The sequence below is a fragment of the Peromyscus eremicus genome, chromosome 1 (genome assembly GCF_949786415.1).
Source record: "Peromyscus eremicus chromosome 1, PerEre_H2_v1, whole genome shotgun sequence".
Classification (NCBI taxonomy): Eukaryota; Metazoa; Chordata; class Mammalia; order Rodentia; family Cricetidae; genus Peromyscus; species Peromyscus eremicus.
In genome coordinates, this window is record NC_081416.1 from 28,267,036 (window position 1) to 28,287,677 (window position 20,642).

General features: G+C 43.3%; 1 protein-coding gene across 1 annotated transcript in view; it reads right to left on the reverse strand.

Annotated features, from left to right (window-relative positions):
* The window catches only part of Fas (Fas cell surface death receptor), a 38,625-nt gene extending 27,802 nt beyond the window's left edge, over nucleotides 1–10,823 (reverse strand). Inside the window, exon 1 of the mRNA XM_059258872.1 lies at nucleotides 10,623–10,823. Within this exon, the coding sequence (XP_059114855.1) occupies nucleotides 10,623–10,652 (30 nt within the window). The 5' untranslated portion in view covers nucleotides 10,653–10,823. The remainder of the gene's footprint in view (nucleotides 1–10,622) is intronic.
* Nucleotides 10,824–20,642: the final 9,819 nt, after the last annotated feature.

Below are 20,642 nucleotides of genomic sequence, written 5' to 3' on the forward strand. Positions count from 1 at the left end.
TTGAGATAGGACTATTTCAGAGATGGTTTGATTGAGTTCAGTAGGGTGAGTCTTAATCCAATTTGGCTGGTGTGGTGGTTTGAATAAGAATGACCCCCCCATAAGCTCATATATTTGTGTGCTTAGTCACAAGGCAGTGGCACAGTTTGAGAAGGATTTGGAGGTGTGGCCTTGTTGAAGGAATTGTGTCACTGGGGGTGGTCTTGGAGGTTTCAAAAGTCCACACCAGGTCCAGGCTCTGTCTTCCTACTGCCTGTGGATCAAGATGTAGGACTCTCAGCTACTCCTCCAGCACCATGTCTGCCTGTGTGCTACCATGCTCTCCACCATGTTGATTACGGACTACACCTCTGAAACTGTGGGCCAGCCCTAATTATTGCGGGATGATTGATCACACTGTGTGAAGATGTGTTTCTGTCCTTCCTTGCCTTCCAAAGGCACCTTCTGATTTGTTTAATAAAGAGCTGAACAGCCAATAGCTAGGAAGGAGAGGATAGGTGGGACTTCTGGGCAGAGATAGGAATGCTGGGAAGAACCCTGCGTGGGAGGTTTGCCAGCCAGATGTGGAAGAAATCAGATGTAAGGTAGGGAGGAGAGGTAATGACCCACATGGCAGAATGTAGATTAATATAAACAGTTTAGTTTAAGTTTTAAGAGCTAGTTGAGAATAATCCTAAGCTAAGGCCAAGCTTTCATACTCAAGAAGTCTCTGTGTCATGATTCAGGAGCAAGTGGTACAAAGAAAGTCCGACTACACTCAATGAAATGCTTTCTTTTATAAGAGCTGCCTTTGTTGTGGCGTTTCTTTACAGTGACTAAGACAGCTCTTTCATGAGGAAATGTGGGTGCTCACAGATAGAGGAAGACGACATGAAGACACAGAGACAAGGCCATTTGTAAGTGAAAACAGAGGCCCGAACAGACTCTTCATTGCCCTCAGAAGCAGATGACCCTGTCACTTTCATCTTTGATGTCTTGAGAGGAAAATGGTGAAAAATAGTTCAAGCTACCCTGCATGTGGGACGTGGTTATAATAGCCCTAGCACACTAATACAAATGCAAAACTATAGCCTCTCTCTTCTCTCACACTCCTGAGTTGACGAACATCAGAGACACATATAAACCTGGGAACCTCTTATAGCTGAAGGGTTTCTCATCTCGAATGATCAGGGAGCTCAATGGATAAGAGAATTTCCATGAAATTTAGAAGTAGAAATCACCCAGGGGCAGATGCAAACCAGGCTTCTTCTTTCTGGACTTCTTGGCCATACGAGGCTGCTTTGAAATCTCACTGCCCTACATTGCTGAAGAAAACAGCGAAGCAACAGATGAAGATCTGCTGACTAGTTCTGCGAGCTTGCTTACTAGACCTCCTAGAACTTATTAATATTTGATTGAACAGAAATTCTAAAAAAGACAATCATTGTTTTAGCAGTGCATCAATACATAATTCTCATATCTACCAGGAACTTAATGCATCTCTAATTGTGTAAACCAGTAAGTAGTATTGCCATTTTATATTACTACATTATTCAGAAAATGAAATAAAGATTTAAACATCTACATGAAAGAGATAAGTGAAAGTTCCATGTGTTTTTATTTATTTCAGAATATAGAAGAGTAGAAAGGAACCCCATCCCAGACATGTCATCGCTCTTTCTTCAAGCCAGTCTCTGGAAATCTCAGGAGAGAAAGAGTGCAGTAGCAGGACTCAGTTAGGTCCGTAACTGACCAAGCAGTAAATAAGAGAAACGGAAAGAACCCAGGAAATCCCATCGGGAGTCTATTTTAAGTTTAATACTTTAAGTTTTAAAGATTAAGTTTAATTTCTTAAAGTTAGAAAAGCAGTTCTCAGAGACAAAGGGTGTGTATAGCTCAGTGGCGGAGAACCTGCCTAATATGTGCAAGTTCCTGGGTTCAATTCTCAACACTCAAGAAAGGAAGGAAGGAAGGAGGGAAAGGAAGAAAAATTGTTCTCAGAAACCCTAATAGACATAAAAATCTTTAAGTAATACATAAGCAATAAACACTCTAAAAAATACCAGAATCATACATGGTGCATTTTGATAAAAATGCTTAGGCCTTAGCAGCAACTCAGAGCATCAAGATATTTGAGTGGGAGTGGACTTGTTAGGCTGGAGTGCTGTACCTGGACCCAGGGACTAACTGGGTCTAAGCTCTGGGAGATCAGAACTGCTACACTAGCCCAGATCTGTTTTCCAACAGTCATAAAAAATATCTAACATTTAAATGGTTCCAACTAGCAACAAAAATAAATGTATAAATTCATGCATATGTATTTTATACATCAGCACTACATGTGCTAAATTACAAAGCATAGTCTAGAACAATGTGTGGACTATTTCCTCATTGCATTGTTTTGACAAGAAGCAGAGAGATGACAAGTTGTCTTTGACCGCCACAAGCACCATCTCACACACACACACACACACACACACACACACACACACACACACACGCCTCCACTGCTTCACATGCTTTGCTATGTATGGCCAAGGCCACAACGAATCTTCCCCAAAACCCTTATTGTGAGCTAGTCAATCTATAGATCCTATATTTATGAAAGATGTCACACGCATTCAATCTGTAGAACCCATCTTTATGGAGTATGTCACATGTACTTCACAAGGAAGTTTCGATGTAGTCATATCTTAAGCTGGAGTGTGTACATGGAGATGAGTTAATTATCACCAGGAAAGTTATCATTATTTGCTATCCTTAACTGTGCCTGAAATAAACTACTCAGAGTCAGATTCCCAAAATGCGAACCATCACCAGCTACTTAGTTGTGTTGAGCTGAACAGTATGCCTTCTTGCCTGCTGTGAACTGTTACTCTGCTGGCTGTTGTGGTCACAGACACCCCAACAATTCATCTCCACTGAGTGGGCCATGGACAATTGTTTGCACCAACTGTGACTGCTGCTTCTAAATTCCCATGACTAGGATGGTGACTGGGCTGTGTGGCGGTACAAGAAGGAGTAGTAATTAGAGAAGATGGCCAGCTCATTTCCTTCTTAGAAAGGAAAGGTTGCTCAGTCTTATAATAACAACTTCATGCTTGCATAGCATGTGGTTTTCCTGATGGAGCCAGCTTCCAAGCCCCTTCTATTTGAGAGCCAAGATTTTGAGTGAGAAAAGAATGGCCGGTAACTAAGTGGGTTTTCTTTCTGTTTTTGTGAATTATGCAAACACACCCATGTGTGTCCCTAAAGAAAAAAACTGGAGGCTACGGTACTTACATGAAACATGTGTGTGTGTGTGTGTGTGTGTGTGTGTGTGTGTGTGTGTGTGTGTATCTACACAAGTGGAGGTCAGAGAGCAGCCTGCAAAATTGTTCTCTTTTACACCATGTGGAGCCCAGGGACCCAAATCAGGCTGTAAGGTTTGGCTGCAAGCACTTCTACCCACTATTTTCTTTTCTTATGGATTTTATTTATTTGTTTGTTTTAGGTTGTTGGGATCAACCTCAGGGCCTGGTACACGGTAGGCAAACACTACCACTGAGCTACTTCTTAGACCCAAGAGACAATTATTTATAAATTATAAAATTAATAAACAAAATTATGGTAATTCAAGCTCCCTTACTAAATACCCTCACTATAAAATATCAAATAAAAATTATAAGATAATTGCACAGAAACACAAGCAGGTTAATATACATACAAAGTGTCAAGGAGCAGCCCATATACGGCACTGATTAAACATACAATTATGTACATGTGTGGATAAGACTCAGAAGCTAGAAGTAAAATTTTAAAATGTTCCCATAAGGCTGATTTAAAAAAAAAATGAATGACTTTATTTTCCAGTATTTACGTTTAATTTCATTCTGTTTGGGCAGTTTTTAAGTATTTATCTACTCAAAAAGAAGAAGAGAAGGATTCATTATCCTAAACTTGGTTTCAAGTTACTTTTTATTGCATTGTTTTATTGCAGTTTTAAATCACATGCTTTTTGTTACTTTTCAGTAAGTGGTCTCTGGTACATAATGTAAAACATGTGCTTGGTAGGGGACTTTTGGAACCAAGATAATTCATCCAAAACACACAAGTTAGAAGGGGCTTTTGCAGGGGGATTTCCTTATTCAAGTTTCTAATCATCTCAGAAAAACTATGATTCTCTCCAAATGGCAATTGGATTGTAGTGGTCGGCCTCCCCACTGAGCATGCCCCAGCCCTCGGAAAGTTCTCATGATACACTAACACTCCAGCCCTGAAACCACTCATTCTCAAAGAGACAGCATCAAATTCTGGTGCATCCGCTCTTTTTCACCTTTGACCCTCCTGTAATCTCAGCTTCAGAATAAAATCTTTTCCTACATTAAAGTCTCCATCTGCTCTGCCAGCGATACTTCTGTCTATTGTGGAGAGGGACGGGCAGCAGAAGACTTTCTGTTTGTGAGCTGTAGCTAGTGAGGGATGCCGATAGCCTCCAACTTAATTCTTGCTTTTCAGTCTTACCATGATTTAAAAACATGTGTTTTGGGCTGAGAGAACAACTTAGTTGGGAAAGTGCTTGCTTTGCAAGCATGAGAACTTGAATTTAAAGTGTCAGAACCCATAAAACTTAGTTTTCCACCCTTGTTAATGCTTTGATTTATATTTAGTCTTGTGATTGCATTCATAAAACTTTTAAGTCCCTTGTGGGATAAACAAAGTCCTTCCAAAAAATTGGAAAAAACATTTCATGTTTCTAGAGTTGTTTTAAAGGAAATGATTAAATTATAAACAAAGCAGCTGTCTTTGTCCATCCCTTCAATACAAACCCCAAAGACCACAGTTCACGATTCTTCTGTAGGATTGCTTGTAAACGTGTCATTCTTTTCTAAATCTCCTCCCATTTTCTTCAACCATCATTTTTAACAACTGCTCTAAGAACTATGAGGAAAGTGGCTGTCTAGTGAGGGATTGGTCACATCCCTAAATAGTGCAGGACGAAACCTTTAAGGACCTTGCACCACTTCATAACACACACACACACACACACACACACACAGGACTCAAGACACGTAGACACGGAGTAAAGTAATATAGACTGCTGTTCTATTGCCTCTAAAAACTTGTGAAAGTTTGGTGACTTCAGACTTACTCACTGGACAAAAAATTTCCCAGAAACTAGGAGAGGCAAAAGAATCTCTGAAAAGCAGAGAAAAGAAAGAGAGGCAAAGGAGGGTCCAGTTGCTGTGTCTGCAAATGGTCCTGGAGACAGGAGAACTTGGGGAAGGGAGTCAAAGGAAACTCATCCCCAAATCTACTTCCTGGAAATCACCAGTATTTAACAAAACTTGCTTTTGTGTTCCAATTCACTCTGCCTCTATTTCACTTACGCTACAACTGAGGAAGTCCTACTACATGGGGAGGCATATTTTAGGAGACACACAGGATGATACAATGCTGGAATCATGGGGGCTCGATGTTGGATAAGGCCAGGTTCTGAATAAGGAAACTTCCGAGTCTTATGTGGTGGGTGGAAGGTACAATGAAATGCAGCAATGGCTGTGTAGGTGACAGGGTTACTATTACAATTGTACTCCTCTGTCTTTATAACGTTAGTTAGTAAACTTTAATTTCCTAGGCCATAAATCATAAATTTTACTTAACGTTGATGTACTAATGTGTGTGTAAAAATTCACATAAGCATACATGTATTGTGTGCATGCTTTTAGGAAGGCTGTTTCTTGGGTCCTTGAGGCACACACATCCTATGATAAAGACACAGCTGTACCTAAGTTGAGCATTAGCTCTAGGCCTTTGGCATACTGCGAAGAGCTGAGAGTGTTTCCAAGTCACCCACACTGATGGACTGATGACAAGGATATTTACACCGAGGAGAATCTTAAAACTCCCTAAAGACATTTCTAAAGGCCAAATACTATATGTGACTTCTTAAAGAACCAACGGGATTTTTTTTTTTTTCACTCCTTCACAAGTGCCAAGTATATGAGCCTTGGCCATTCTACTCTTGGTATACTCTGGATATCAGATGCAACCAGCAAACTGTGTAGTCCAAAAGAACCTGCAATTCCTGAAAACACCAAAAGGCAGTACAAATATCCAGAAATGAGCTCAACCTGGACTATAGAAGGATTTCTGGCAGTTAGATTAAAAGGCAGCCAAAAGGAGTCAGTTTCCCTTCCTGTTGACAGAAGGCCTCTAAGTCTGTCCCAGCACATGCTGGTATCACAAGTACCATGCTAGCATCCTAGCCCCTCTCATCTCCTCCCCTACCCTAACCTCCCTCCAGCTCATGGGTTTCCTCCCTACAGCTACTCTTCTCCTTATAGCCCTGCTATTCTAGCTATGTGCCCCTCCCCCATCTCTGCTCCTGCTTCTCTCACTGTATTTTCTCTATTTTCTATCCCCCGCTATTCTATCCTTTTCTTTCAAATAGCTCTGGCCATGTCCAGACTGCTGACCATGTCCAGTCTGCTTCTTTCTCTCTGTTCTTGACTGTTCCAGATGCCTCTGGCTATTCTTTCTCTCATATCTACAATAAAAAACCCTTCCCCTTAACCATAACTATGGATTGGTCATGTCATCACTTTATACATCTGTTGCCCAACATCCAGGAGTGGTACACAGAGACCCCTTTCCAAGGTTCCTAGCCTCTCTGAACCAAACCAAGCTACTGTCTTGACTCTCCAAAGGTATGGAACATTGTTTCTTCTGGCTCCTGATGCCTACCATGCCTCTTCTTCCCCCCACCTGCTCTCTCCTTGGAGCTCCCTTGTCTGTCTCTCTGTCAGCTCCTAGAGCTTACTATGTTACAAAAGTCATGCTGGTGTGTCAGGCAGCTTCTATCTCCCTGTTGGGAACACATCACATAGGATGCCTCTCCTTTGTGACTTTGGACATTTCTCCCTGACAAGTCTCTTGGTCCACTTGGGGATGCCCTGGTTTGAAATTCTTGTCACCAGGACACTTAGTGTTCTCTCCCATCCTTGCTCTCCCTCCCGACATGGTCTCAGCTCCCTCCTAGAGCTTACTCTGTCTCTCTTGTCCATCCCCTCACTCTAATCCTGGCTGCCTCCTTGCTAGCTCTGTCTCTCAGCTCCCTCCTAGAGCTAACTCTGTCTCTAACCATGGCTAACTATTTGTCTCTCCTCATCTCTCTCTGGAGCTTCCTACTCTATCTCTGTCCTTCTCATTGGCTCACTGGAGCCTGCTGCTTGAGACTTGCAGGTATATCAGGCATTTTTCTATGCTCTCCTGGGCCTCTAAGATATTGAAATCTTCCCTCTGGTAGAGTTTCCCTAAGCCTCTCCCATCCCACCTTCTGTTCACTGTGCTTCTAAACAATGTCTCCTTTCCTGCTCTCTCTCTCTCTCTCTCTCTCTCTCTCTCTCTCTCTCTCTCTCTCTCCCTCCCTCTCCCTCTCCCTCCCTCTCCCTCTCCCCTTCCCCTTCCCCCCTTCCTCTTCCCCTCCCCCTCCCTCCCCCTCTCCCTCTCTCAGTTCAGTTTGCTCCTGGAGCCTGTTCTTGTCTCTAGCCATGGACTCTTCCCATTCAGAATATTCCCCCCACCCCCACCCCCACCACCTTCTTCTCTAATGTCTTTTCTTCCTCGGACCCAGAGATCTCATTAAGCTTCACTGTCTTACTGCAAATGGCTTGGCCTCAGTACAACTCAATGGCCAAAGATGGCCCACTAGATTTCCACATTCTCACACAGTGTGACAACTTCTATTCCTACACAAATAAATGATCCCCAAATATCTTATCTGTAAAGTTTCTCTGCTCTCATTCTCACAAATTTCTTATCTCTAAGCCTCCTCTGCTCCCTGCTCTAATCTCTCCCTCTGGTCACTAAATCCAGTTTTACAGAGGTTGAAATGTCTTCTGTGTATGGATAATATTTAAATATTGTCACATGCTATTCTGCTTTATTTAAAAAAAATCCAGCTCTGGAGTTGGGGTATGGCCTCCCTCTCCAGGCCCAAGAATGATTGTTTAAAAGTTTCCTACAAATTCTCTGTCTTGAGTCAGGTGGGGACACTTGTCTTTGTGTCTGGGAGGACAACAAAACAGAACAACACAGGAAAAGACACTCCATGCTTTAAAACAGCTAAAAAGTAAACTATTCCCAGTAGGGATCATTTGTTCCTTACCTCATACTCCTCTTTTTGGTTTTACTTAACTCTCTAAACACTCCCCTCTCTTCTAACTCTAAAAGATTTGCTAAAGTATCAACTTTAGCTCAAGGTTTGTAAGACTACTGTGTATACTTCCTGTATCTCAGGACTTGTAAATTCATTGGGTGTGGTTAAAACAAAAACAAAAATTAAAAAAAAAAACTTGTAAAATCTGTAACAAAAAGTTAGCTTAAAATTTGTAATGAGAAAGTTGATAGTTAAAAAAATCTATAGCACACTTAGAACACAGGAAGCTTGGCGAGCCGTTGACCAGCATTGACCTGTGAAGGGAATCCTGCCATCTCTCTAGGCTCTGAACCCACCCACCAGTTCCAGACAGGAGACTTGGTTTGGATACAGAAGATCCCTGCCCAGACCCTGGAATCTGTCTGGAAGGGACTCTACCCAATCATCAGCACCATCCTACCTGCTGTCAAAGTAGCTGGTGTGATCTCTGAAAAAGGCCACTGAGGATGGGGGCAGATGGTATATCACTTGGACCTTGGGCCCTTAAAGGTAGACTGACTGGAGTTTACTAACCCAGGATACACAGTCCCCATCAGCGCCAACCCTGGACTTGGGAATTCAGAAAAACTGAGGACTGGAAACTTTCAGGTGGACCTCTGTTCTCCTATGTCCCTTCCAGGCATAGAACAATATGAGTCTAGGGGAGAGAGAGGAGTCAGTAAATCAGGTTGTTGAAAAGTGGCTAGAAAAAGACCTTCACAGAATTTAATTTTTATGTATACCTTACCAAGGACAGGGTATCTGCATCATGTCCCCAATTTATCTGGCTTGCTTGTACTAATGGCTTGACTAAATGTGCCTCCTAAGACTCACTGGAAAGTCATTTCTTTTACCTCTGGCAAAAGGGACACATGACTACCTATGGCACCTATCAGCATATTAAAGCACACGCTGGTATCACAAGTACGTGTTACACATTTCGAAGTCTATGTTAGTATCCTCGCCCTTCTCACCTCTTCCCCACCGTAAACTCCCTCCAGCTCATGGGCTTCCCACCCAACAGCTACTCATTCTCCTTGTAGCCCTGCTATTCTCACTATGTTCTCTCTGTGCTCTGCTCTTGCCTCTCTCGCTGGGTTTTCCCTATTCTCTGAACCCTGCTGCTCTCCCCTCTCTACGGTAGCCCTGGCCATGTCCAGTCTGCAGGCCATGTTCAGTCTACTTCTTTCTGTATACACTCTGGACTGTTCCAGATGCCTCTGCCTGTTCTCTTTTTCATATCTATAGCAAAAACCTTCCCCTTAACCATGCCATGGAGCTGTCATATCATCAGTTTATACACAAACTGCTTGTGCCTTGGAGTTAGGGCTAAGTCCAAGCCCAGGGCTGTCATGAGCTAGCTGTATTATCTCTGCAGTCCTTAAGTTCTCTGAATTTCATTTCCACTTGTAAAAGCGAGCAGAGAGTCCAGTGGCGGTGGCGCACGCTTTGAATCCCACCACTCGGGAGGCAGAGCCAGGCAGATCTCTGTGAGTTCGAGGCCAGCCTGGTCTACAGAGTGAGTTCCAGGACAGGCACCAAAACTACACGGAGAAACCCTGTCTCGAAAAACGAGCGAGCAGAGGCTGAGCAGAGCCTGTCTTCCTCTGTTCTCCGCTGCTGTGAAAACCGATTTCAGGGCCCCAACAAAACACTTTGTCTAAACTCAGAACTGGATGAACCTCCCAAGGTAGAATCCCTTTGATTGGCCATTATCAAGCTAGCATTGCTGAGCAGGGGACTCTCCTGTAGAGGCAGAAAGCTTGCTTACTCCTGTGCCTGCAGCAGACAGGGGCCGAGACCCAGAGTTCAAGGGTTACAGAGACAACCTTGCCTTGAGAGTGTGGGAACAAACCGACAAAACAGCAGCATAAAAACACCCATCAGCCCAGCCACCTACAGTTTCACAGCTGAATTCCCGGAAGGGAAGAAAACTGATTTATATGTTTCCGTGTTGTCACAAGAACGTAAACAACTCTTCAGAGGCTTATTAGTCCAAAGTAACTTTTTGAAAGTTATTTTGAGAAAGGGTACCTCCCGACTCCTGGGTCGTAATCACCGCCCAGAGTTGACTCACTTCCCCAGTTGAACGAACTGTCACAAGTGTCAACTCCACTCGTGCCGCACAGTCTCGAAGGGAACCCCTCTCCTGGCACAGAGTGGACCTTTGCCTGGACATGTCTCTCGGCCCGAGTCCCTCTCCAGCCAAGCAGAAACCATTCAAGACCAGCAGCAAGCTCCTGCCATTCCCCACCCACCCTCTTTCCAGCAAAGCGCTCGAGCTGCAGGGTCTGTGCCTGGGGATCAGCCCTGAGCACTGAGCCAGGAAAGAAAGCAGCTCCCCTGCCCTTCTGAATATCTGGACAGAAGGGGATGGCCGTCATTCAATGTCAGCCGCATCCGGATTCCCGCGCGGTGGTCCCCAGAGTGCAGCGTCCCACATCCCAGGCTTCCCAAAGCTTACCAGAGGCAGGAGAGTCCAGATCCACAGCATTTCTGTACCCCAAGGGAAAGCCAGGCTAAGTCTCCACCTCTTAGCAGTGTGAGTCACCTACATGGGCAGGCCGGCCCCACGCCCTGCTCTAGAGGGCCTCTGTGTGTGTACTTTGCCTGGGCCCGCCCCTGGCATGCCTGCTGGCCACGTGGTTCTCAAACCACTTCCCTCTGGTCTCCCCAGAAATCGCTTTGAACACTTGTATGTCACTTTTTCTGAGGGAGTAAACACAACCTATGTAAAGCCCCACCGTTTGGGAGGAAGTTCTGCAGGGCTCAGGGGAAATCCACTGATTCATCAACTCACTGGTGGGGGCTGGGGAGAGGGAAGCCAGAGTAGTGCTTGATTGCACAAATGGGCATTCCCCGTCCTGGGTGCTTCCACAGTCACGTGAGAGCCTTCTCCTCCTTTTGCTGTTGCACCCAGGAAAGAATTGCAAACTCCTGAAGGAGCTGGACCTTGACTAAGTGCTGGAGACAAAAACCATCCCGGCCCCTGTCAGTGACTGGATTGTTTAGGCTCCTGGAGCATCTGCATAGTGTACAGAGTGGTAATTACCATAGAGGATGCTGGGATTCTGACGAGGGAGGGTCCCTCCACGGAGCCCATGAATAGTGTATGGAGTGACAATCACCATATAGGAAGGAGGTAGAGATACTGGGCTGTGGGATCCTGAGGGGAAAGCCCATCCTGACTGCATTTCTCAAGTGAAGATCGAAGCTAAATGACAAATCACACAGCTGTTGTTAAGTCAACGATAACGAAGCCAGAATCCGTAGACCTGCAGAGGTTAGGGTTAGAGTAAGGGACTTGGGGGACAGACAGATCCTGTTAGGAAAGAAAAATAGAATAGTTATGACTGGGGGGGGGGGCGGGGGGCTGGGATGGGAGGATCAATCCGGAGGGGAGAGGAGGAGGATGGAGGAGATAGAGGGAGAGATGGCTAAAATGAACTGCCATTTGGGAAGTAATAGGGAAACCGGATACAGAGGAAGCATCCTAAAATATACACATGCACATACACATATACATATACAGTGGTGATCGGCCTGCAAGACATGCTAGGGCAATAGTGGCACAAAGTTTGTGGGAGTAACCAACCAATATCTGATCTGACTTGAGGCCTGCCCACTCCACTAGGTGAAACCTATACCTGACCCTGCTTGGGTGACCAAGAGCCAGAGACTAGATAGCCTAGGGACCTAGAGTAAAACCAAGTACCACTGTTCTAAAAAAAGAAAAGAAAAAAAGAAAGATTGTAATAAAATGACTCCTAATGATATTTTACTATACTTGTAAATCAGGGCCTCGCTCAGCCATCATCAGAGAAGCTTCCTCCTGCAGCAGATGGGAACAAACACAGAGACCCACAGCCAGACATTATACAAAAAGTGAAAGCCCCAGGAATACTCAGCTCTAAATGGGATATCTCCATCAAACCCCTCCCCTCAGGGTTCAAGGGAAGCCAGTGGAAGGGGAGAAGGCAGGAAGAGTGTAAGAGCCAGAGGGGATGGAGGACACCAAGAAAATAAGATCCTCTAAGTCAACATGGTCAAAGCTCATATGAGCTCAGACTGAGGCGGCATGCACCAGGCCTGCACGGGTCTGCACTGGTCTGCACCAGGTCCTCTGCACACGTATTACAAATTCTAGTTTAGTATTTGTGTGGGATTCCTGAGTGTACCAATGTACAATTTCAGTGTGTTAGTTTTTGTTTTATCTTACATTTTCTTTTCTTAGTATCCCTTAGAAGCCTGTTTGTTTTCTAATGACAGACAGAAAGGGAGTGAATCTGGATGGAAGGGGAGGGGGAGAGGGACTGAGTGGGGTGGGGGAGCACGGGACACGATGGGATGGGGTACTGTAATCAGGATACAAGGAAAGAAATCTATTTTCAATAAAAGGGGAAAAAAACCTCACCCAGTTATATTAAACACTGCTATTACTTCCTCCTTTTGTCCCTGATTATTTCCTGACCAATTTTCTTTGCAAAAATTCAATTCTTGTCATTCTTTACTGCTCTAGTTGATTAACACAGCTCAAAGTCACTATTATTTTGGAAAATAGATACCACTTTAGTGCCGTGTGAATGTTCTAGAACAGTGATTCTCAACCTTCCTAATGCTGCTCGACCCTTTAATATAAATCCTCATGTTGTGGTGACCCCCCAACCATAAAATTATTTCATTGCTGCTTCATAACTGTAATTTTGCTACTGTTACAGATTGCATGTAAATATCTGATATGTAGGATATCTGCTCTGCGACCCCACGGGGTCACAACCCACAGGTTGAGAACTGCTGTTCTATAAAGTATGTTAGTTCAAGAGCAGCACTAAGAGGTCCTGGTCAGGAAATGGTTCCTGAACTCCACCTCTACTGGTCAGAATGTCTGCAAAATCCAGAGTGCTCACCTCATATTTCCACCTTTTTTCTTCCCTGGAGGATTCATCTAATTAAGAACACACACACACACACACACACACACACACACACACACACACACACACTCTGAGGGGAGAGGAGAGAGAACATCTGGCAGCATTTTCTTCTGAATTCCTTTCAGTGCTCTGAATGTGGGGTGTCACCCTCCTTCCTGCCCCTGTTTCTTCACTCTGTGTCACCGCATTTACACCCACCCCATTACCCCTCACCCCTCTCTCCCCTCCTCCCACCCCCATCTTGCATCTTCTTCCTGTAGATTATCCGGTGCCATGAAGAAGGCTCAGGCTATGCCTTCCTACAACTATCCTAAAATTGGAAGGAAGGAAAGAACATTTAAAATAAAACATTCCCTGCAAAGAGGAAAAGGAAGAAAAAGAGGAGGGGGAGGGGAGAGGAAGGAGAAGTAGAAGGGGGAGCAGAGATGGGGTGGGGGGAGCACGGGCACTCTTGGTAAAAGGACACTTGGTAAAATCAACATCCCTTGAGTATAAACTATGACGCAGCAACTTTCACTTTTGATTCACTCTTTCTTAATAGTTTTCAACTTGGCAGGGCGGGTGACTGTAGAATTATTTTAAAGGTGTTGGCCTGAAAGAGCAAACAACCTAAATCCTATCCCCAGAACCCACACCCCAATGTGAAAATTGACTCTCAAAGGGTGTTCTCTGACCTCCACATGTGTGAACCGTGGCACACACACCATACATACACACACAATAATAATAAGGTAAAAAAGTGTTTAGAGTTTCTTAATCTGTGACTTCTCATAGTCTTTAATATGCTAACATGTATTGTTATTATCTAAGGAATAATCATATCTGCTGTACCCCCAAGTTCTTTCTTACAGAACCTTTGAGGACTATGTATTGAATGAGTAAATCTTGAACATTGATATTCTGGGGAGAGTACTTTGGATATTTGCACTGGGCAGTTGTTGTCAATTTGACACCAATAGAGTTACCTGGCAAGAGAGACTCTCCACTGAGGAACTGTTTCCATCAGATATCCTGTGAGTTTGTCTGTGGGAGCATTTTCTTGATTGCTGATTGACATGGGCGGGCCCAGCCCACTGTGGGCAGGGCCACCCCTAGGCAGATGGCTCTCAGTTGTAGAAGAAAGCAAGCTAAGCAAGCCAGTAAGCAGCACTCTTTCCTGGCCTCTGCTCCAGGTTCTTGTGCTGACTTTCCCCGTGATGGATTGTGATCTGGGAGCTGTAGTATGTAAGATGAAGTAAACCTTCTCCCTCCCTAAATTGCTTTTGATAGATGTTTTATCACAGCAACAGAAAGCTAACTAAGACAGTATTTCTAATGGTTATTTCTATTCCACCAGTACATTTTGAAGAGTCATCGTGCCTGCAAGTGAAAAAAAAAGGAATAAATAAATAATTTGTATGTGTATGCAAATGTGTGGCCGTGCATGTCACAGAGTGTCCTCTATAACTCTCTGCCTTATTCTTCTGAGACAGATTTTCTCATGGAACCTGGAGCTTGATGTTCTGTGTTGCCTAGCCTGGCTGCAGGCCCAGAAAGCTCGAGAGATCCTTTTATATCTCCCCACCTTGCCAGATGTGAAGTTACAGGAGGACGGCATATCTGGCTTTTTTGGTGGGTGCTGGGGATCTAAAATCAGGGATTCATGCTTGCACAATGAGTAATCTTACCACTGAACTTTCTCCACAGTTCTAACAAATACATTCTATAATGTGGTTTCAGGCCCTCCAGCAATGGGAAAGTGTTTTGGACAGTCATACTGTCTTACCCAATCCATACCATGTAAGTTAAAGTATATTTCTACTGTAAAGATAACTATGTTAGAACATTTGGCGTATCATTTACATACACATCTGCTTTCATAAAAACGTAATAGGTAAACACATCAGCTTTTACTGCCAGCAGTAGTTTTGTTCTTTCCTCAGTGGAGAATGTTTTAAAATATTGTTGTCAGTCAAACTGCTTTGATTAAATAGCAATAAGTTGATTTAATAGTTTTCAACTGTAGTGAACATCCTTGGCTTTTTTTTTTTCAACCCTATATCTGTTCTCCTCCTTCCTATTAACAGGATTACCAAGATGGTTTTGGAAAAACTACCCATCTCCTCTCTCCTTGACTATCTGATATGGGTGGTTCTTTTAGTCAGTGCTTTCCAAGGAGTGAGAAACAGAATCAACAGAATAGAGAACAGATGGATGGATGGATAGATGGATGGATGGGTGGGTGGGTAGAGAGAAGATAGATGATAGACCTTCAGGAATTAGTTTATATAACTGCAGAATCTTGTATGTCTAGAATCTACAGTGTATGTCAGCCAGATGGAGACCCATGAAAAAGTTGAAGTTCAAATCCAAAGGCAGCTTGTTGGTGGGATTCCCACGTTCTCAAGTGTGGTCAGTCTTTTTCATAAAGCCTTGAGCTTCTTGGATGAGGTCTAGTCACATTGTGAAAGGCTATAATCTTACTAAAAGTCTATGGATTTAGGTATGAGTTTCATCCAAACTACAGTGTCTCAAAAGCATAAATAGTATTTGACTAAATATATGGGTACCATAGTTTAGTCAGCATGACAAATAATATTAACCATCACAATTGACACCAACCCTAGAGCCAGGGTAGATATGTGGGTTAGAAACTCCACTTGGCTAAGGAAAGCAACATATCATATTCAGTTGGCTATCTACTAAAACAACTGAGATACAAACTGTTTCTCACTGGCTTTGAAACGGGAATGAACATATTCTGTGAGATGTGCTCTTGGTATGGTTGGTTGTGGAAAAGAGTTCGTTGTTTGACTGAGCTAAAAACAGAGTGCTCACACTGAAAGGAAGTCATGTGGAGAGATGGAGCCTGGGGTTCCTCCTGACTTATCCTTAGGATTGAAGCGAGGGCTCCCCGCACTGCTTAACCTCAACTTTTGTGTAAACCAAATTCTTACAATTTTAAGGTTCTTTAGGTGCCATTAAAGCTCATGGTCAATGTAAGAAATCCTTTATTACCAATAATAATTGCTTAATATTAGTTATTCTGTTTTCAAACTTAAATAAGCAAGATTGACTTCATATTTCCTCAGAGACTGATGTGAAGTCCAAGGAGATCTTCTGTCACTAGAGGGCGTCAGAGCTCACACTGACCAAATGATGCATCAAATTTTCTGTCAACCAATGAAAATGTATTTAGGTTCACTGAAAGGGAAAAGGGAGAACTTTAAGTTCACAGGTAATCTGCAGTGCTGGTCATGCGAGTATTCTCACCTCCCAAAGACTGTATTTCTCAGATGGTGGAGACTATGTTTGCAAAAAGCTTAGCACTTGGGGAAGCAGCTCCCAAATACACATTGCCAGTCCCAGGTGGTTTTACAAGTCAAACTACTGACTTGGAGTCACAGACAAGATGAAAAGGAAGATAAATTAGCGGTTTCTAGTGTGCTTTTCCGAACTACCTCCTGCACAAGCACGTTCACATGCCTGAAGGAACAGCACTACCCCCAGAAAAGAGCCCCAGAGCCTAACTGATGAGAGCTGAATGCCTGGCCCCTGAGATGTGGAAGAAACAATTTCATCTTCCAAATACTCCCACCGTGAAAACTGGCACACCAATATCCCTCTTGACCAATGACATGGAGATGACGATGTGTTGGAAAACATCCAGAAACTAAGGTGCAGCTGGGGAGGGGGCCTGGCAGCACATAGGTGGGAAAAATAGTGATCAGCAGACCCAGACTTCAACACCCAAGTGTGCCTCCTTCCCCTGCCATTTCTGCATGCGGGGCTGCACTGAACACAGAGACCCTGCAGGACTCCAGGCACGACAAGTGCAGTTATCACCAGGTGCTCAGAACTCACACACAGAAGGAACTCATTGGCAGAAGTGCTGACCTAGCGTGGGCGGGGTTTAGTCTTGAGTAGGCTCCACTTGAGACAATGTTAGACATGAGGATCTTGCGCCATCTCTACATTGGGAAAGATTGGGTGATGGGCTGTAAGTTACTCAGCATAACTCATCCTACTTCTGGGTAAGTACCTAAAGCATGTGCCCAACTGATAAGCATGTCATCATTCTATCGTCAACAGGACACTTGGCTAAAACAGACATCTGGCCAACTGATGACAAAGTTAAAAATTCAACATCACTTAGTTAAGTATTATCACGTGTATTAGTTATTTCTTTCTTTTCTTTTAGGTTTACTTATTCTATGTGTATAAGTGTTTTGCCTGCATGTATATGCACGCCATGAGTGCCCACAGTATGTATTATATGCTTGTTTGAGTAAAATGTATTTTTAAAAACCAACTGACTTTTTTCTTCAATAATTTTATTTTTAAAACAAGACATTACATGGTAGTAAAAAATGGAAAATCAACATTCCTTGCCAGAAATAGAAAATATCTACAAAAATAAATATGAAGTAAAATATTTGCCTGCATACCACTAAAATTGTTTCCCAAGTCATTACCAGTAAGAACCTGGTAGCTCTGGAAGGGTTGGGATCAAGCAGGGTAGTGCCCACTCTCAGCCTTATCCTGTAACCGGTCCCCAAGTGACAAACTAAGACTCTCAAACCTGGCCTTGGGCCCTGGCAGAAAGGGGATGTGAAAGAAAATGCTGGATCATGGGGTGCAAGTGGGTGGGGTGGGTGAAGGAGTGTCTCTGAAAGCTCATCTAGTTCCAGTGGAGTGGGCTGGGTGTCATCTAGTTCCAGTGGAGTGGGCTGGGTGTCCTCTGCTGGCACATCCTTTTCCTGTCAGCAGATGCTAAGAGGCAGCCAGAGGGAGACAGCAGATAGATAACAAGACAGGAAGAGCACAGCGAGTCCTGTGGAGCTACAGGGATAGCGTGAAGTTGAAGTTGGGAGAGAGGACAGGAGAGCCAAGGCCCAATTTAGAGTCTACGGTACTTGAGTCAAAGCGGAGATAGGGGTATGGATGATTTTCTGCAGAAGGGAGTTTTAGTCATTTATGTAGGACTTCTGGCTGGTACACTGGGAACAGGGAAGAAGAATCTAGAAGGTTTGGTTTGTTAGACCGTGAGTGCCCCTGCTCACGGAAACTTTTCCTTTCTTCGAAAACACCCTACTTGAGCAACTTATTCTGTGAAGCGTAGACACCAGGAATTTATGTTCTAATTCAATCACTTCACTAGCTGAGCATAATTTTAATCTCTCCCAGCCTCAGTTTTCTCACTCAGTAAATAGAAGTCTATTAAATAATAATGACTTGCATGAGAATCTTCCTTGCGTTCTGCAGTTTTATTATCGTATAAAAAATGGCTTTCTCCAGACCATGTGATTCACCAACACCCTCTCTAAATTACCTATAGTTACCAACATTGTTACAGTATGCTCACCTGTATCATCTCCCTGTCTAGCTCAGGGAGCAGGATTGCTTATAGCCTTGGCTGTTCTACTATGATCTTATTTCTTTATTTTATTTTACTTTTCTATTCTTTTTAAAGCTTCAGAAAACAGCTGCCTCAATCTCTTCCATGTTGCCAGCAACAAACTAAGCCATTCATAAGAAAGGAAATTTATTTTGTACAGTTCTAAAAGCTGGAAGCCTGTGGTCAGGGGCCTTATCTGGCTGCTTCCTACCACTCCGAGATCCTACAGTGAGAGAGCAAGATTATGCAGGCTTAGGTCTCTCTTCTCATAAAGCCACCAGGCCAGTCCCTCAAGGCTTCTTCATCCCCCTCCTTGGTCACATCTAATGCCAAATACTTCCAAAAGACCCCCAACTCCAAATAATACCAACATTTAAATTTGTAGTTTAATTTTTTTCCAATGCAAGAAGTGAAAAGAATCACTGAGTTAGGGTTTTTTATTCCCATGAGAATCTATTGTTGTCTCTCATCAAATCTTAAGATGAAATCAATCTCAATTTCTCTTTGTCTCTTTTTCTCTTCTCTTTCCTCTCTCCCCCTCTCTCTCGCATAACTTTGGCATTGAGATAAGCAAGAATAACTGAACACAAGAACAAGATTTTCTTAGGTTGAGAGGGCTGGATCAGAGAGTTTAGGCCACATGTACTTTTGAAGTTCTTACTGCATTAAAACAAAAAAAGTCAATAAAATTATTGAAATGAGATCTCTTTAATGCTTCTGTATGACCCACTGATGCTTTTAATACTTAAACCTTAAATTCAGAATTATATCTGTGTCACAATGCCATCTGACATTTAACATGTCAATATCTTGGTATCTGAGACTCTTGATGGTTGTGAAGCCTGGTAATCCCAACCTACTCCTGACAACTTTTGACCTATGTAGTCAGGAAATTGGGAAGAGTTAGGGGGTGGAGGAACTTGGAATCATGAAATTAATATCCATCATTTCAAACCTGACTCTCCTCCCTATACTCTTGGGGCCTGAGTACCACTCGTGGCTTAAACCCTTCCAAGGCTGACTCCCACCATTTTCCAAGGCAGTTTACTCCATAATAGAGGACCTTCCAGTGTCTAGAAATCCTCCTTGATTCTATAACTTATTATGACAAAGTTTTTCTTAACATTCACAGTGCAAAAAACAATACTTGTAAGCAAAACTAAAATTGTTCCATAAAAAAAATTGGTGATAAGGGAATGGCAAGGTGGGTCAGCAGGTAAAGATACAAGTCTGACAGCCTGAGTTGAAGCCACAGGACCCAGGTGGTAGGAGAGAACTGTATGTCTGACGTCCCAGATGCCCAGACACACACACACACACACACACACACACACACACACACACACACACACACGACCTCCCTCTAACCCTGTACAGTCCTGCACCTTGGGAATTTTTCATCCAGACAACAAGAATAATGAGGCAACCCGACTTTCTAAGTATAGTAAACTGGGGTGGGGGGAGCAATGGATATTTTTATAGCAGCTTCCACACTGAGTAAAGACACTGGGACAGTGGTCCTCTACCTGGCAAGTCAACCAATGGATTTGTGTAGTGTTTGACCATATGTTGAGAAAAGGTAGTTTAAGGCGCTACACTTATTCACCTAGCTTGGCTGAATGTGGACGCTTTCCGTAATATCGATACACCTAAGTTTCTCATTTCCCTGGGAATTCCTTGGTCCTGGGCCAAGGTCATTCAGTGACTATGTAGGCTTTAGAAGTGGACTTGTCAAGCCCAATTCCTTTCAACTCTGTTGTGTCAGTGGCCTTATGACCATGGAAGCACAAAACCTAGTTGTTTTATTGTTCAGTCAAATACTTGGCTTCCTGCTGATTCATAACATACCTTTGCCAGATTCTTTTCTTAAATCTTTGGCTTTCTTGGGCTGGAGAGATGTCTTAGTGGTTAAGAGCACTGGTTGCTCTTTCAGATGTCCTGAGTTCAATTCCCAGCATCCACATGGTGGCTTACAACTATCTGTAACTGTTGTCTCATAGGATCCGATAACCTCTTCTTCTGTGCAGATAGATGTACATGCAGACAAAACATCCATATATATAAAACAAATAAATCTTTTTTTTAAAAAAAATTCCTAACATTTCTTGACTAACATCCTAATATAGTGACCTAAGAACCTCTTCATTGCACTGAGTAAATCTATAGAAAAGGA